Source organism: Mauremys mutica, chromosome 3 (genome assembly GCF_020497125.1).
Source record: "Mauremys mutica isolate MM-2020 ecotype Southern chromosome 3, ASM2049712v1, whole genome shotgun sequence".
NCBI lineage: Eukaryota > Metazoa > Chordata > Testudines > Geoemydidae > Mauremys > Mauremys mutica.
This window is the reverse complement of record NC_059074.1, coordinates 99,036,903-99,056,153: the sequence shown is the minus strand read 5'-3', so window position 1 is coordinate 99,056,153 and position 19,251 is coordinate 99,036,903. Positions and strand designations below refer to the sequence as shown.

The 19,251-nt window shown below is 46.2% G+C and overlaps 1 protein-coding gene across 8 annotated transcripts in view; it reads right to left on the bottom strand.

Moving 5' to 3' along the window:
* The window catches only part of L3MBTL3 (L3MBTL histone methyl-lysine binding protein 3), a 153,301-nt gene that overhangs the window by 87,364 nt on the left and 46,686 nt on the right, over window positions 1-19,251 (bottom strand). For all 8 annotated transcript variants that reach the window (XM_045011477.1, XM_045011474.1, XM_045011475.1 and 5 more), the window contains 3 exons: window positions 19,116-19,207; window positions 8,183-8,287; window positions 6,792-6,927 (listed from right to left, as the gene is read on the bottom strand). In XM_045011477.1, the coding sequence (XP_044867412.1) occupies window positions 6,792-6,927; window positions 8,183-8,287; window positions 19,116-19,207 (333 nt within the window). The remainder of the gene's footprint in view (window positions 1-6,791; window positions 6,928-8,182; window positions 8,288-19,115; window positions 19,208-19,251) is intronic.

Genomic DNA, 19,251 nt, shown 5'->3' with positions numbered 1-19,251 from the left:
ACTCCCATTTTTGCTTCCTGCATGGCAACTATAAAATTCTGATGCTGCACCCTGACTAGGTCCATGGGTTATATGGTTGTATTCACCAAGAAGAGGCTGCTGTGCTTACTATCCTCCAACACAAATTTTAGTTGGTACCATCTGCTATTCTTCACATTAGTTACTATGAGATCATATCTTCCTTTGGGCTGCATTATGCTCTCACTGTACATTACTGGCTTGCAACTGCTTTTTGTAATTGTGTGTTAATTCCAGTTCACCCTGAGGAGTCACATTGCAGAAGGTACCGCTATCCAACTGAAATTGCACAAGGCTTTCCCCATTTAACATTGTTACATTCACAGGAGATTGGTATTGTCCCTTGTTGCTTTCCTGTCCCAACAGCCTGAACCTGATATTCTCTCTGACTCAATGACAGAATCATAAGTCATCACCGTTATCTGATGTGCCATCCCCTTCATGTACAAGTCTGACAATCTTTCTGAGAGCTGCTTCTGCTCTTGCACACACTGCTAAAATAGTTCAATTTACCACAATCCTTGCAATGCTGTCCTAGTGTGGGATACTTCTTTACCCGAGCACGCTGCCTCCTACAGTAAATGCAGCTATCAGTATGGAACCATGGTCACTTGCCCAACTTTGCTGTTGTCTCACTTCATGTACTTCTGGGCATGTTGTGCCTCCCTAAGATTTTCAGTGCGTGCCTCATGTCTCAGCGTCTGTCTAATGTGAGATTGCCTTCCTGGAGCTGCCGCTCCCATGGGTGGTGACCCAAGTGCCACAGACGATCCTGTCCCAAATTAAGGAGTCTTGTCAAGTCCTCAAAATTGCATGTAGCAGCCAGTGTGAATAACACAGGGTCTATCCCCTCCCCTTGGCATTGATCTCTAGCAAAAAAACCGGTTTTATTCATTTTGTTCTGCTTTGGGGAGGCAACAGGCCTCCAGAGTTACTAAGACTGCTGTGAGGCTGTAGGCAGTGGTGAGCTTCACAGTGATGCAAACACCTCTCTGCCTTCTTCCCCAATAAGGTAACGTAACGGTTTTACTTTCCTGCTGTTCTTGTCCTCCTGCAGGTCTGTGCACAGCTCCAACTCCTTGCACTGGGTCCATTGCTGAGCTAGGTTTGCATCTGCAAAATCCAGGGCTCTGGGGAGCTTCAGACTGAGTTCCCTGGCTCACACTGCGAACTGCTGCTCTGCAGAGAACTCACAGCTCTGACACTGACACCATGTTTCATTAGCACCGAGTGAAGCTGAATGTAGGTTAAGTCAAATAAGTTGAACGTAATTAAACCCTGTGCCATGTAGCCACACTGCTTCCAGCCCAGCTCCCCATGTTCCTTGTTTTCTTGGTGTTCTCTCCATAACAGCCCTTCCAGGGAACATTTGCCCTCTCTCCGACTCCAGTTCCAGTGATCATGGTACACCTGCCTCCATGGCAACTGGCAGCAACCATATCTTGCTGTGAGGCTGGACTTATGGCTGCCACTCAGGAAGAGATCTACAGAATGATAGCTTCCAAAGCTGTAAAGTACTAATGACATAAATGTTTACAAGTGCCATTCAACTCAAACCATTTGCAGCAGAGCCTTGACATGAAATCTAGGGATTTCCTGGAGGTAACTCTTTTCCCTCTCAAACTCCTTAACAAGTGAGCCACAAAAATAACCCTGGACATAATGAAATCCTCTGAGGAAGGTTCAGACCTGTCTGACCTGGGGAATCTGAGAATGAAAATTCACAGGTGTAAGCCAAAGTTCTCCCTCTCAGTTCTCTCCATGTCAGACATTCTTCACAGATCTTCCCCTAAACGCTGGCCGGGAGGAGGAATTTCTTCCTCCGGGTTGCTATGGGGAAATCTTCCCTTCATCTGAAATTCAGGAAGCACCAGCAAAACTTTCCTACTTGCTCTGCAACCTACGTCTGGAGAAGAGGTGCGGGAGGAAGGAGTTGTTTGGGGGGAAAACAAAACAAAAAAAACCCGAATCTTACTCTCAGTGCCATTCCACTGATTCTGCTCTGTTTCAGTTAAAGGATCTTCTATAGGCCTGCTCAACTGTCTCAGCCTGGACCTCACCCACACGCCAGCTGAGAGCTGGGTTCTCTGTAGCCTAAGAAAGAAAGACTCTAGGCATGAACTTCGCCCACACGGTGGGTATGAGTTGGGTTCACTGAAGCCTGCTCAACAGGGTTACCTCCAAGAAATCCTGGTTGGGATTTTTTTGACAAAACCTTTTTCATCGGAAGAATGCCAATTCATTGAGATTTCCAGGATGTAATTTCTGGTCAAAACGAGAGAGAGAGACACAGAGACAGAACATACCCATGAATATCCAATAGGCCAATGATTAGGACACTCACCTGAGAAGTGGGAAACCCGGCTTCAAATCCCTACTCCAAACCAGCAGAACTGGAACTTAAACCTGGGTCTCCCACATTCCTGGTCAGTATCCTAACTACAGGGCTATTGGCTACTCTGGGGTGGGGACGTCTCACTCACTAATTTTGCACAAAATTGTTTGAAAGGTCTCTGTTTTATTCCACGTCGGAACGAAACAATTTTTCAAACATCTGAAATTTTTAATGAAAAACTGAATTCTTGTTTTCCAGACAGCCCTACTTCTCAACTGTTAGTACTGAACATCACACAATATCTGGGAGCTGGGTTCCTGTGGCCTGCTGTCTTTGCTGCCATGGAGACAGAAAGGCCCACTGTGAAGTCTGACATGGAGGGGACTAAGAATAAACTGTTCATTCCACTTCATTAAAGATACAAACATGCAGCAGCAGACATGACCACCACCAGACCCTCACCCCAAAGCTCACTCATTCCTAAACTCCCAGCAGAAAGGACAGACTTTGCAGCATGCCCAAATGTTGACAAGTTAGGGCTGTGGTACACAAAGGTGGAGTGAATTCATGAGTTCAAAACTTTTCCTGGAGAATACCCTGCTTGCAGCACCCCATCCCTTTAAAATCAGCCTGGTTCAGCTCAAGCTCCTCCACTGGCAGTATTACAGAGAGAGACAAGCAATTATCCAGGTTCCAAACTACTTATTGATTATCCAATAAACCCAACACTTTGAATTATACCTGGAAAAATACTGGCTGCCAGTGCAGATCCTAGAGCATTGGTATAATGCAACACCTGTGTAATATTGTACTTAAGCAAGATGCCACATACTGCACAACCTTTAACGTCTGTGTGGTCTCAGCAAATAGCTTAACACACAGAACATTACCATAATCTAATCAAACTTCAAAATAGGGTTATAGTCCACTTACTTCTTGATTCATGATCTTTACTGGACTCCAAAAAGACAAAAAGACAAAAATAAACCAAAAACCCAACATGCCAAAACAGAAACACATATCAGAGATAAATACTGGTGGTGTACCATGGAAAACAGTGGCATATTGTATATACTTTGGAATTTTGTAGCACTACAGAAATACTGGGAAAATACACAATAAGTTGTGGATGAACTATTGGAACAAAATGAAACATCTTCACTGGTCAACCCTCCCGACTATAATTCTACCTCTTATAATCAGAAATTCCTGAATATTCTTTTTTCATGTGCAATTTCATATTTTACATGACAACGGAAATCAGAAAAGCTTCTCACAGTATATGCATGGGCTCCAGAAGCCTTAGTGTGCCGCCTATGATGAAAAGGCTTAACACTGGGGGGAAAAAAATCACAAGAACACTTTGGAATCCTTGGGCTAGACAAATGTTATAAAACAGACTGTTTCTTTCACTCTACTTTCTTGGGCTCTGATACTCAAAAGACGTACACAAATACTTATCCCTGTGCACTGAGAGTAGTCCCACAATAGTCAGTGGAACTACTGATGGAATGTAAAATTAAAAATGTCTGTCTTTACAAGGTCATCAGGGCCTTTGCAAAAATCAAAGGTCTGCCAGATGTAGGAAGAATCTCTATGATAGTTCCTGCATGTATTAAAAAGAAGTGTTTTTGTTTTTTTTAATGATTTTTCCATGTTTGGCATCTGACGGGGAATAGCTATATTGCCAGGATGATCTGGGTCTCTCTTATTTAATAATTTCCCGGCCATTGCGGGGGCTGTAACACTTTGGTCTAATTTCAGTTGTTGGGTTTAGTGTACGGGTGCTGGCTGGTGTTGGTGGCCTGGGATACAGAGGAGGGCCGGGTAGAGTGGGCTTTGGGGTGAGGGGTATGCTATTATTTATGTCTGCTGCTGCATATTTGTACCTTTAACAAAGTGGAATGAACAGTTTATTCTCAGTCTATGTCAGTCTTTGCAGTGTGCCTTCCATCTCCATGGCAACAAAGACAGCAGGCCACAGGAACCCACCTCCCAGCCTTAAACTCTATGACTATGATCACCTGAGTCCCAGGAAGTCCTAGCATTAGGACTAGGGCTGTCCAGGTTCAGCCAAAGTCTGCAAGGTTAGATGCTTTCATTAAGGTAGGTTTTCTAAAATTTGGATGGAATCCTACACAGAAGGGTTATAAGTGGCTGCAGGAGCTGAAGTCCAGCTGAAAGGCATAAAAAGAAAAACAAAGTCCAGCCTTTCTAAGGTAAGCAAAAGCATTGACTCAAACTGAGCCAAGGCTGTGGACATAACTGATCTCACACCAGTATAAATCAGAAGTACCTCCACTGAAGTCAACAGGATTATGCAGCGATAAAACTAGTGTGAATGAGACCATAATCAAGCCTCATGCAAATCTCTTTCGCCTCAGGAAAAAAAGGGGGGGGCCTTTTATCTGGGTCTATTCATATTCCAGAAAGGGGTTATAGTACTTTTTTGTATTATGGGAGCTACTGTCACTGACATGAGAGAGACCCTACAATGCGACCGCAGTAACAACCTTCTCAACTCCTTTAGAAACATGCATTACATCTACACCATCATATGAAATGGTACAGGTTCAATTTCATGTCATGTTCCTTTGCTACCAGAGCCAGCAGAGGCCATCAGTGCTATTGAAGCAGCACACTCAACTCCCTTGTGAATGGGGAATAATTACCCCCTCCACAGCAGCACTGGAATAAGCTCAGCCTAGCAACTGCTGTGAAGTAGAGCAAACTCTTACAGGGAAGTAAGAGCATATCAGAATTAAGGATAAGGCAGGGAATAAGTTAACAGTCTTATTCAAGAGAAGATTTGGAAAGGAGTGAACTCATCTGGCCAGGAATAGAAGAGATCCAGTGGACCATATGACAAGGAAGAGAAGCAATCCTAGGGTAGAATGAAGCAAGCCAGCCCAAGGGAAGAGCCCAGAATGTATTTGCTAGCCCTGGAGAGAAGTCAGTAGCACAATCCTGGTATTCCAAAGAGCTGGGATGGCTTTGGGACAGTAGAACCACACTGCACTGTATGTTGATGAACCCCTTCTAATAGATGTAGTTATGCAGAGGGGTGTTAATGACAGGCTGCAGTTTCCTCAGTTAAAAGCAGGTTTAATCACCACATGAGGCCTTAAGAGCAGTGCAAAAATAATTAAAAAAAAACAAACTAACTCATTTCATGGTACATCAATATAAAAACCAACAAAAAAATAGCTGAACAAAATTTTCCCCACAAATGACTTTTATGACTTTTCTGGAAAAATAAAAGACTCAGAGGATGAGATCTTATATAGCAGCTCTCCTCCAGCAGCATTTTAGGACTAAGAAATGAATAAGCTTCCAAAACCAGGGATTTATACGGGACAAGCTCACAAAACCTCACCACTGAGTACAAAACCTAGTGAATACTGCCAGAATAACAACAGCAGTATTTGAACAACTGGATATGTAACTACCTATTCATTCAGCACATGAAAGCCACGACTCCAAGAAGATAGCGGCAGGGAGGAATGGTTTTTGGGCAATATTATAAATTGTTTCAATAAATGACCTATTCTACACAATCGAACTGTTCAGAGTTACATTACAACCAAACAGCATAGAAGTTGCATTGTTTGAAGGCAGTGTGGAATACGGCTGCACCAGAAAAGTGACTGAAGGCATTCTGCCTCGTGAGGATACGTGGCTAGACTCCACCTCCCACACTAAAATAGTTAGATATTTAAAATCAAAATAAATAAGGCATATTTTCAACCAGTACACATCACTCAGATAAAATACTGCATGTTGTTATTTTGCAGCCTGATACCCTTATCCTTTATTTCCCCACCAAGATCTGTCACCTCGGGGCAGGGACACTATCTTTATTTGTCTGTACAGCTCCATGTACACTGATGGTGATTTATAAATAACAAAATAATAATGGCCAGCCGTGGGTCATATTTAAAGGACACATAGCTGGCCTTCAGCCCTCATTTTGGGCAACCCATTGTAAGTTATTAAAGGGCTTACAAGTTCAAGCACTTTAAAGTGTACAAGGCAATAAAGATATGTGTTTCACTTTTATTTTGGGGCTAGTTTGGTCTCTTCATCCTCCCATCATCGTACCCTTTGAATAACTATTCTGATCATTTTGCTTTTTAGTCTCTCTCTTAGTTTTACACAAAAGCAGAGTCTTTCCTTCCCTTTGTCTCTTTGTTCTTTCATCAGGCTCCACAGGATCTATTAATGCTTTGCATTTACCTTTCTTCCACCTTTTCACAATGACAGCTATCAGCTCACAAAGCTAATTATCTACAGTTGTAAGATGGAAGCAAAAGAGAAATGAACAGGTGGACTGCCCTTATTGTATTGTGATTTGGAATACAAATCAAAAGACATTTCAACAAAAAAGCAGTAGCAACTGTGTGAAAGATAAATCTTTAAATTGAAAGTTAGACAATACCTTTTGGTGGGTGAAGTTTGTGACCTGTTTTCTCGCACCATCCAGCTGGATGAATGTCTGAAGAATCAGCATTCACCCAGAAGTCATAACAATCCAAGTATTCATCAAAATGGAGGCGTATTCTGTAGCCTAAAACCTAAAAACAACAGTTTGCAAAAAGTGTACAACTTAGTAAAAGTACACTTGAGCATAATAGTCTCTGTACTAAAATATATTCATTGTGCATTCAGCCAACTTTTTATTTTTGTTCATGCCAATAATATAAAAATAATGCAGTTTAATAAAGGGAGGAACGAAAAGCAAGACTGCAACAGATCTGAGCACCTCTCTGATGAAAACCCCTGTATAAGTGCTAATAATAATATTATTATTATTCATTCAGAGTATGAGTGGCACTTAACATACTGCTAAAAGAAAACAGAAACCCGAGAGGTGTGTCTAGACAACCTCTTTTGGAGGATAGGTCATTATAACAAGGAGATAATGAGGGGCATTATGTAAGAAGAAGTGCAAATGTGAAAGGGGAGATCCCAAAGGACCCTATTCTTCAATAAAATAGTCACCTTAGTGCCTGAGATGGAAAGAGGAGATGCAGCTCCTCTTCACTGCTGAAGTCTCCTACGTGCTAAATGTCCATACCATCTCCCACACTTTTCTGGGTGCCAAATGCCACTACTATCCTATAACCAGCTGTAAAAGCATCCAGCTTCCCCAGAATTGAGAATTTAGGGGTGGCTTAAAATAAATCAAATTTAGTATCAAAATAAGCAACAAAAAGGAATTCATGTACTCATTGCACTATTCTTTTTCATATTTAATTTACTCAAACCTGCCATAACTTAAATGTAACTCAAACTGAAAGAATGTTCAGTTTGCCACATTAGAATTTGACAGAACCCAGGGCACTTTGCCACAAAATTTAGGTCCAGATTACTACAGAGGACTTAAGCCCTTGGTTATATATATATTTAAGGGCTATCAATTTTCATGCATCTTTATGTTCTTTATATTTTCTCTTTTAAATATACCGTAGATTTCTCCAAAATTACAGAATTATACAGATACTTATGTATCACCATAACACTAAAATATTATGTATTCATATCCATGAACATGTGTAATTGTTCCTTGATATTTGGATATTGTGTTTAATATGATTTTTGGTACAATTTAATAAAATTATATTCATTAGGAAAAAATATTCCGCATGGTATAGCATTAGGCAATTAAATGCCTAACAATAGTTTACATCTTCCTCTGAAGAATCTGTCACTGACTATTACTGCTAAATACAGCACTAAACAGAGCACTGTTCCAGTATAGTATTTACTGTTTCTTAAAACACTTCTATTCTCAGCCTCACTTCATTCAGGTACAGTCCTGGTGCTTACCTCAGCCACAGTGAGAATACAGTACATTGACTGGTGTTCAGGATCCACTCCTTCCAGTTTCATTCCTACTTTGAATCCATTTTTGCCATATGGGAAGGACTGATACTGGAATGAACAAAAACAGTTTCAATATTTCAAAAGAAATACTTCCAAAGAAAATTAAAACACTTGTGTAGTGCAAAAACACAATTGTTATTACTTATCCTTATGCAGGCATCTGCTCAAAATGAAGTCTCAAGTATATCTGGATAAATTTCAAGCTTTTAAAATCATATAACGGAAAATAGAACTTAGCGAGCTGTGGAAAAACTGGCTGATAGTGCTGTCATTAAAAACTTTTAAATGCAGAAAAAATCTGGTAGGAGGAGCTACCAGGAAAGCCACCTCAGAACTGTAGAAAACGCTGTGTTCCATCAACTTTTTAAATTACTTTCTAATTAAAAAAATACAGTACTGTAAGGTTAACTATTTATTTTGTAGAGTGACATCTTCTTGGCAATCACCATTCATGGGATGATCAGATAAAATACTCTGAAATGCCTTTTTGTTTCTACATCTCAGGCCCTCAAAGATGAGCCACAAAGCAAATACAGAACAGCCTTCATATATAAAGATGGCCTCTCACATGGTAATATTCCCTTTGCTGTGTACAGCAGAGAGAAATATTGGGCTCTGAGTAGCCTCTTTTTCCAGGAGGATTCTGGCAATCAATAGAGAACTGAGAACATGAGATCACATGAGGATGAAGCCTAAGCTGCAGCCTTCAATAAAGGGAAGAGGGCAGAAAGGGCGTCTTAGGGAGTGAGGTACCAGCTTCCTGTTATATCATGTTCTCTGTGCTCCAGACAAAGTTAAAAGTCAAAGTCATCAGTCCTTAATACTTTAAATTTAAAAAAAAGGCAGAAATATATTAATAAAATAAGGCAAGAGTGAAACCTCCACCACCTTTTGTAAACTATTAAGATTTTAAGCTACTCAGGTAAGTAAAGTCTTTCTTTTGCGTTCAGTGCTGTATGAAACAGTCAGTGGTCTACAAAAAGTTAAAAAGTGGGGAAGGGTTTTAACATTTTTAAAATTAGGGTCATGCCGGACAATATTCCTTCCTACAATGGGTTAGGACATAGGTATTTCTACGTGGGTTGGAATTTACACTTTGCAGCTCCAATGTAGCTCTGATCAAGCTAGTGTGCTACAAACAGAAGAGCAGTCGCCACAGCATGATGAGCTAGCTGCCCAAGTACATAGGTAGGATCTCAGATGGGATCATACTCGGGGCATCCAGCCCACCCCGCTACTCATCCTCCGTGGCTCCACTTCTATCTTTAATGCGCTAGCTCTATCTAGTGTGGGTACATCTCCTTGAGATGGAAATGATATTTTATGTGCCAGCATAGACATATGCCATGACTGTAATTAATCACAAAGCAGTAAATTGTACAATCAAAAACATTTTATTATTGCTTGATAGTTCATCTTAACCACATTGCTTTTTATCTCAAGATGTACCATTAAAGCTTCATTAAAAATGGTCATAGAAACTAATAATCAATGTCCAAATCATTCCTCTAGTTAACATAGGCTTTTTCCATTAAAAGATATAACCTATGATCAGTTTATACACTTTTCTTAAGATTCAGAAAGAAGAATTAAAAAGAAAATATTACATTCTGTATGTACTGACAAATAAAAGCTATGCTTTAATAATAGGGTTGCAGCATGATACACCCATGTGCCCAAAACCTTAAAAGTAGGGAAATAAGAGGAGGAAATATTAGTGCATTCCTTTCCACCTTCATACTGCCTACATTCAATAACACTCTTCAGTGCTCCATAAGGATCTCCCTTCCATCTCTAACAGACACCCAAAAGCAATACATACAAAGGACAGTTACCTGTTCCGTAACTGGCATTCTTCGAGATGTGTTGCTCATGTCTATTCCACAGTAGGTGTGCATGCTCGCCACGAGCACCAGTGCAGGAAGTTTTTCCCTGAGCAGTACCCGCAGGGGGAGCACTACTGCGACCCCTGGAGTGGCGCCTATATAGCGCGCTATAAGGGGAGCCGCGCACTCCCCCCATCCGCAGTTCCTTCTTGCCAGACCAACTCCAACAGAGGGGAAGGAGGGCGGGATGTGGAATAGAGATGAGCAACACATCTCAAAGAACGCCAGTTACGGAACAGGTAACTGTCCTTTCTTCTTCTAGTGCTTGCTCATGTGTATTCCACAGTAGGTGACTGCAAGCTATGTCTGATGGAGGTGAGTAGGAGTTCACAGGATTCCCTGACTGAAGCACAGCCCTACCGAAATAGTGCGACGTGAACGTGTGTACTGAGGACCAGGTAGCGGCTCTACAGATGTCCTGGATAGGGACATGGGCCACAAAGGCAGCCGACGAGGCCTGAGCCCTTGTTGAGTGAGCCCTCACGACAGTTGGTGAGGGAACCCCTGCTAGGTTGTAGCATGTGTGGATGCATGATGTAATCCACCAGGAGAGCCACTGGGTGAAGATCGGTTGACCCCTCATGCGCTCGACTGAAACAACAAAGAGTTGCGAGGACCTGCGGAACGGCTTAGTCCAATCCAGATAGAATGTGAGTGTCCTGCGCAGATCGACCGTATGGAGGTGGCGTTCCTCGCTAGAGGCATGAGGTTTGGGGCAGAGGACAAGCAGGAAGATGTCCTGGCCCATGTGAAAGGCGGAGACCACCTTAGGAAGGAATGCAGGGTGTGGGCGGAGCTGCACTTTGTCCTTGTGAAAGACCATGGGGGGGCGGGGGTCACAGGTCAGGGTCCTGAGCTCCGAGACCCACCGGGCTGATGTGATAGCCATGAGAAAGGCTACCTTCCATGAAAGGTGAGACCATAAGCATGTGGCCATGGGTTTGAACGGGGGCCCCGTGAGATGGGATAACACCAAGTTTAGATCACACTGAGGAACTGGGGTTTTAGCAGAAGGAAAGGACTGGTCAAGTCCCTGAGGAAACGCCCGGTCATGGCGTGGGAGAAAACCGAGTAACCCTGGATTGGCAGATGGAATGCCGAAATAGCCACCAGGTGCACCCTGAAGGAGGAAGGCGCCAGGCCCTGAGTTCTAAGGTGAAGGAGATACTCAAGGACAAGTGGGAGCGGGGCAGCCATTGGGGAAGTACCCCGCTCGCCTGCCCACCTGGAGAACCGGGACCACTTTGCTAGGTAGGCTCAGCGCGTGGATGGCTTCCTACTTTCTAGGAGGACATGTCTGACCTCTTCAGAACACCTTGCCTCTTCCGCATCTAGCCATTGAGCAGCCATGCTGTCAAATGGAGGGCGGCCAGGTTGGGGTGGAGGCAGCGGCCCCTGGTTCTGGGACAGTAGGTCCGGGCGGAGCGGCAATGGCCGCGGGGGTGTCACCAGCAAGCCCAGGAGGGTCCCGTACCAATTCTGCCAGGACCAGGCTGGGGCAACCAGGAGGACATGTGCCTTGTCCGTTTTCACTTTCCCAGGACCTTGCCAATGAGGGGAAACGGGGTAAGGCAGTAAAGGAGTTGACCCGACCATGACAGGAGGAAGGCATCTGAGATCGCGTTCCTCCCCACCCATCCCACCCCGGAACAGAACCTGGGGCAACAGCGGTTCTGTCGGGTCGCAAACAGGTCCACTTGGGGAATGCCCCACACTCAGAAGAGCTGGTGAGTGACCTCCGAGTGGAGCGATCACTCATGTTGGGAGGAGAAAACCCTGCTCAAGCAATCGGCCTGTGTGTTGTTGATGCCTGGCAGGTGGAAAGCCTTTAGGGAGATGTTGTGGGCTATACAGAACTCCCAGAGGCTGAGGGCTTCCAGGCAGAGGGCCGAGGACCTCGTCCCACCTTGCCTGTTTATGTAAAACATCGCGGCAGGTTGTCTGAGAGTACTCTGACCACCTTGCCACGCAGCTGTGAGCTAAACGCCACACAGGCTAAGCGTATTGCCCTCAGTTCCCTGACGTTTATGTGAAGGGACAGCTCCATGGCTCACCACATCCCTTGGGTCTGTGAGTTCCCTATGTGGGCCCCCCAGCCCAAGTCCGACGCGTCGGACAATAGGTCTAGTGACGGGGTCGGGTCCCGGAAGGGAATTCCCTGGAGCATATTGGCTGGGTAGGACCATCATTGTAGTGTGGTGATCACCCACGCTGGTACCAATAGGACCTTGTCCAGTTTGTCCCGGGCCTGGGAGAACTCTGAGGCCAGCCAGAGTTGGAGGGGCCTCATCCGAAGTCTGGTGTGGCAGACCACGTACATGCATGCCTCCATGTGGCCCAGGAGCTGCAGGCATACCCTGGCCGTGGTGATTGGGAACTCCGTGACTGAGGCTATAAGCCCCTTCAGAGTCTGGAACCTGCCCAGAGGAAGTGAGCCTGTGGCCTTGGAGGCATCTAGGAGAGCGCCTATGAATTCTATGCGCTGCACCGGAACCATTGTCGACTTGGTCTCGTCCACTAAGAGGCCTAGGTTGGCACATGTAGCCAAGAGCAGGTCCACGTGGTTCTGTACCTGGGGCTGAGAGCTGCCCTTGAGCAGCCAGTCGTCGAGGTAGGGAAATATCTGTACCCCTCGGCGTCTAAGGTAGGCCGCTACTACCGTCATACACTTTGTGAACACCTTGGGTGCAGTGGACAGGCCAAATGGGAGGACCGTAAACTGGTAGTGGTCCTGTCCTACTAGGAAACGGAGGAAGCGTCTGTGCCCCTCGAATATATGGACATGGAAGTATGCGTCCTGAAGGTCCAGGGCCACATACCAATTGCCAGGATCCAGAGAGGGTATGATACATGCCAGAGAGACCATGCAGAACCAGCACTTCGCCATGAACCGACTGAAATCTCACAAATCTAGGATGGGCCTGAGCCCCACTTTTACCTTGGGGATCAGGAAGTAACAGGAGTAAAACCCTTTCCCCCGGAATTCCCACAGAACCTTTTCCACAGCTCCCAAGCTGAGCAACCGACCCACTTCCTGCTGTAGCAGGGGTAGATGCAACAGGTCCCCGCTGCCGTCCGAGGGACGGGGGTGAGAGGGTGCGGATGAGACAAACTGTAGTGTGTAACCCTGGGAAATGGTGTTGAGGACCCATTGGTCCGACGTTATTCAGGACCATTCCGCAAGGAACGCACACAAACGGTTGCTGAAGGCAAACTTTACTGGTAGGAGGGTCCTCTGGGGGGCCACCCGGGTACCCTCCTGCAACCAGTCAAAACCGCCTCTTGCCCTGCTGCGCAAATTGCCCCTGGAGGGCCCAGGCTGCAGGGCAGAGCGAGACTGCCTCTGAGGTCGCCTCTTTTGAGTTTTGGACCTCTTGTAGGCAGGTCTGTATCTCGGATGGGGCGCCGGGACGGAGGTTTGCGGCTTAGGTTTTTCTCTAGGCAGAACGTAGAGCCCAAGGGTTTGAAGGGTCTTATGTGAGTCCTTCATGCCATAGAGCCTCACATCTGTTCTGCAAACAGGTCCTTGCCATCAAAGGGAAGATCCTGCATCACAGACTGCGCCTCCACGGAGAGCCCTGACAGCATAAACCACAATGCCCTGCACACAGACATGGCCGAGGCCATGGACCGAGCCACCGTGTCAGCTGCATCCGCCGCCTGTGACGGCGGTGCCCTCCTCCACCAGCGCCTTAAAATCCTTCCTTTCGCACTCAGGAAGGAAGAGCTCAAATTTTAGTAGCAACCCCCACAAGTTAAACTCATAGCGACTGAGGAGGGCCTGGTGGTTGGCCACCCGGAGCTGGAAGCTGGCCAATGAATAAAGCTTCCTGCCAAACAAGTCCAGTCTTTTAGAGTCTTTATTTTTTAGGTGTGGGTCCTGGTTGACCCTGTCTTTCTCTATGATTGATGGATTCCACTACTAGGGAGTTGGGGGCCGGGTGGGTAGAGAGGTATTCATGACCTTTTGTGGGCACGAAATATTTGCGCTGTGTCGTTTTCGATATCGGCGCAAAGGAGGCCGGCGTTTGTCAGAGCGCATTGGAGATGTTAGCCACCCCTTCGTGCAGTGGGAGGGCCACTCTGCCCGGTACCGCGGATGAGAGCACATTGAACAGCAAGTCCGAGGGTCCCTCCATCGCCTCAGCTTGGAGTTGGAGACTGGACGCTACTCACTTCAGTAGCTCCTGATGAGCCCTTACGTCCTCTTGTGGTGTGGAGTGGGGTGGGGCTGCAACCTTGTCCTGTGGCACGGGGGAGGAGGCTGGTACGGAGCTCTGCACGTTGGCTGGCGTCATGGGATCTACCCCTTGGTTTGACTCTTTGTGTGGTGCTGAGGAACCATGACCCGCCGATCTATCGCTCGGATGTCTGGATAGTGCGGCTGAGGGAGCCTCCGATGCCCCTGCTATCAATCGAGGGCCTGGCTGGGCATCCACAGGGGGCCGGGGGTCCACTGGCACCATTGGCCTTGCCATGGAGGCCCTTGTCATTGACTCTGCTGCAGCACCAACAGCACCAGCTTGTTGGGTTGTAGAGGGCTGTGTGTGGGTCGAGTCGCAGTTACCAGTGACCTATCGGTACCCGTGGGAGCAGTACAAGCGGTGGTATCGAGAACGACATCTGCCACGGGACAGGGACTCCAACGTCGCGCAACGGTACCGCCTCGAGCTGCTGCTCCGCGAGACGCTGCGACGCCTGGATCTGCGGTGACGCAGAGCTGACGATTCCCGCCGGGAGTCATGGGCATGGTGCCTTGAGGCGAGAGAGGTGGAGCATGACCAGCGACAGTTCCCTTGTTGGGAGCGGATTCGGTAGCTCCACCAAGAATGGGAGCGTCTACAGCATCTGTGCCTGTCCCGCCGATACTCTCTACTCGGCGTGGAGCGGTGCCTGGAGCTCCACTCCGACGGCACCCGACCGGACAACCTGGTGGGTGATGAAAGTGGAGGCCAGAAACTGTGTCCTGACAGGACACTGAGCAGCGAGTGGACCCAAGAGCAGTTCCCTGACCGGGATCTGTGTCGGGTCGGCGTCGACTGTTGACAGCCCAGCAGCGGCTTGTCTCTAGAACGGGGTCCTGGGGCCGGCGGTACCCCGGGCACCTGCAGAGTCATAATGTCCTTCGCCGCCTGCAGGGCCTCCGGCGAAGGCATCCGGACTCTGCAGCAGAGTCGAAGCAACCGGGCTGCTCCACTCGGCCAAAGTCAGAGCTCTAGAGCCCGGGGGGGAACTGGAGCTGCCTGACGTGGGTCTAGCCTCACCCTGTTTTCTCTTGATGCTTCTGAGAAGACAGAGCATTTCTCTGCTTCTTTGACGGGGAGCAGTGCCGGCCACTGGAAGGTGCCAGGAGATCGCCGCGCACCAAAGACGAAGTGCCAGGTGCTGATTCTGCTCAGCGTACCAGGGTCGGAGCCAATGCCGACTCCATGAGAAGGGCCCGAAGTCTAATGTCTCTCTCTTTTTTCATCCTGGGTTTAAAGGACCTGCAGATCTTACAGTGGTCGCTGATGTGAGATTCGCCCAGGCAGCAGAGACAGTCGGCGTGCGGGTCACTTCTGGGCATCGAACACCTGCAAGACTCGCACAATTTAAACGTGGGGCATGCCCTAGCCCGAACACTGAACTAACTAACTAAACTGGAACTTTTATTGAACTAACACACACAGGTAGTACTAATGAAACGAGTTCTGGGACGAGCTGCAGCAAAGCTGGAGCAGGTAGTTCCGATGCACCATCATTGGCAGCAAGAAGGAACTGAAGGTGGGAGGAGCGCGTGGCTCCCCTTATAGCGTGCTATAGGGGCGCCACTCCAAGGGTCGCAGCAGCGCTCCCCCTACGAGTCCTGCTAAGGGAAAAGCTTCCGGCACCGGTGCACGTGGCGAGCACACACACCTACTGTGGAATACACATGAGCAAGTACTCGAAGAAGAACGTAAGTTTGATGAAGCTGGGGAAACACGAAACCTCACATGCTTTTATATTAGTTATATCAACTCGACATCTGACTGTCATACATTTCATGCATTTGGGAAGTTATTTTGCCTTAATCACCACTGAGGTCACTGTTCAGGTTTTGCATTAAAGTGCAAATTTCATGTAGATGGGGTACATACTGCTTTTTGGTACCTCTTGGAAGTAAAAGTGGCATTTTTTTTAATCATCAAATTTAAATTTGGTAAGTTTAATCTTAGCGCACATATTTGTCACTATGACTGAAGAGTTACTAAATAAGCAAACAATTCTGATGTATAACTGATATTCTAGGAATCAGCATATAAGGGGGTAACAACATGCTCAAAGGACAGGCACCAAAGTGTAAGTCCACACCAGGGCTGGGAACGTCCCAACCTGAGTAGACAGATACACACTAGCAGGGCTCGGGCTAGCTCACTAAAAATATCAACGAGGACGTTCCAGCTCAGGCAGAAGTTCAGGCTCTGAAGCCCACCTTCCCACCAGGCTTCAGAATCCAACCTCCAGCCTGATAGACTCACACTAGTAGGGGTGTCTACCCAGGCTGGGAGGATTGCTCCTAGCTGCAGGTAGACATTGCAAGAAATCTAAGGCATTCTGGGTAAGAGGGAAGGAAGGTGAGAGACTCCCTTCCCCAAATAATTCACCAAACACCGATTTTTCCATAGTTATTATAAACTTTCCAAAACTTCAAATTGTATAGCCAATACATCAAAAATTCTGTAGTTAGCCAAGAATTATAATCCATTTTTTGTGTTACTAAAACTCCAAATCACAAGATATTCATCATTCTTTCCACTATCAAATTGAAACTCTCACAACCTTAACTACAGGTCAGCTCCTGTTGCACCGCAGTAACAGCTAAAGTTTAAAATGTTGTGCATGATTGTAATTATATCACAGATCACCTATGTCACAAACATTTCAAGGTTTTTTTTTGGCACAAGGAGGCCAGCATAGGGAATGAAAAGAATATGGAGGTTCATGCAGTAGAGACACTGTTTTGCCAATCCCATGCAATGTGAAAAAGAATAAAAAGAGAAAAAAAATGAAGTGGGGTCATAATACAGGAGAGTTAGAAGTATAAAATAAGAGTCAATTATTTCATTTTACCAGAGCAACCGCAACTTGTTCAAGTTAGAGCTTAGAAAAAATATCTACAGAAAAGTTGATTAAAGTACTGAGAACAGTAGGATATTCTGCCTTTCCCTAATCAAATGTAGGAAAAAAATACTGCAGGGTCACAACTCTTCACGCACACTTCCTATCCCAAACAGCTTACAGTTTAAGTATAGGAAAAGTGGCAAGAGGTGGATCCAAAAAACGGACAGGGTAGTACAAGGTAACAGTCAGAGAATTATGATTAGAATAAGCAGCAGCTGCAATCACAGTAGAGTAACTCATTTAATGTTGTAATTATGTTCCTGAAAAATGTGACTAAGTGAAACGATGTTAAGCAAATTCAATTTCCCCATAAGAATTAATGTAAATGGGGGGGGGGGGGTTAGGTTCCAGGGCAGCTTCCCCTACTCTGCAAGTACCAGGAGCGGGGGACTCAACCCTCAAACTGCCCACTTCACCCCTAACCCCAAGCCCCAACTCTTGACCCACCTCTTCTCCCTTCCCCCCGCTCCCCTTTTACTTCACACTCTGCGTCTTGGCTCCTCCCCTCTCCCTTCTAAACACTGCAAGCCAGTCGATTGCCAAGTTCAGGAAGCAGGGGAGGGAGGGGGGAGGTGCACCGAGTCCTCGCTCCTCCCCCCTGCCCGGGGCAATCAGCTGGCTTGCGGCATTTAGGAGGCAGCAGGGAGGGGGGGAGGAGCGAGGACTCGGCATGCCGGCTCCCCATCCTTCCCCCTCTGCCTGGGGCAATCAGCTGGCTTGTGGCGTTCGGGAGGCAGGGGAGGGAGGGAGAGCGGGCATGCTGAGTCCTTGCTCCTCCCCCCTCCTTCCAAAACACCGCATGCCAGCTGATTTCCGTGGGCAGGAGACAGGGGGAGGAGGGGGAAGGCGCTGATCCGCGGGGTCTGCCAGTGGGCGGGAGATGCTGGGGGGCTGCCAGTTGTGGAGAAAGCAGGCAGCCAAACAAACAATGTAAGAGTGGAGCATTGCACAACTTTAAATAAGTATGTTTCCTAATTGATCAGCAACGTAACAACGAAACAACGTTAAGCGGGATGACTTTAAGTGAGGAGTTACTGTATACCAGCTGTCTAGTTATTTTCAAGTGTTTTGCAAGCACCACGACCAGAGGTGAGTTTTAAGGAGGAATCTGAAGGAGGACAATGTACTGGCTTTGTGGATTTTTTATTGGGAACTCCCTTCCATGCAAAAACGGATGCCATGGGAGAAAGCACTAAGTTGTTTAATGGGAAACTGGACAGATGGGTGACAAAGGTCAGCATAGTTTGCAACGGAGAAGCAGAAGTTGATATTTTGGCATCCATCAAGATGATAAGTAGGGTAGGATTAAAAGTTTTGTTGTGTTTGATACAGTGAAAAAGGGCGAGTCACTGGGGGTTGCAAAGTCAGGAAGATGATCTTTGTAACAGACTTGTGAAGGGATGTAAGGAGAACAAGGCAGCATCTGGAAAGCCCAAAATTAAGAGACTGCAAAAGGCAAGACATGAGAAAAGGAGGACTTGGATCAGAGCTTTAGCTGTGTGAACAGAGAGGACAGTTCAGATCTTGGAAATGTGCAGGAACAAGCAGAGAGATTTGAAAAACCCTGAATTCCATATTCAGTGTAGATTTCATAGGATAATACCACAGTCAGATTTGTGAGTTATTATTAATTCACTGAGAAAAGCTGGGCAAAAGGTGACCTATCACCCACACACTCTTCATGATTATTTATGGAAATCTGTTACTTTAATCATTGTCAGACTTCCTTCAGAGCAAACTGAGAACTTACAAAAGTCTTTTTATATTCCAGTTATTCTACCTTACGAATTTACTTCCTTACAAATGTCATGCTAATGGATGATTAACTTGGGTTTCAGAAGAAAACATACCTCTTTAAAAAGCTTAGTAGGTGCTGCGATAGCCTTTTCTTCCTCCAAATATGAAGCCCAGCACCATGGTTTCTTTCCTTTAGAATATAAAGCTGTGAAGAAACATACAGTGTTAAAATAAGTATTTTGGCAAAAT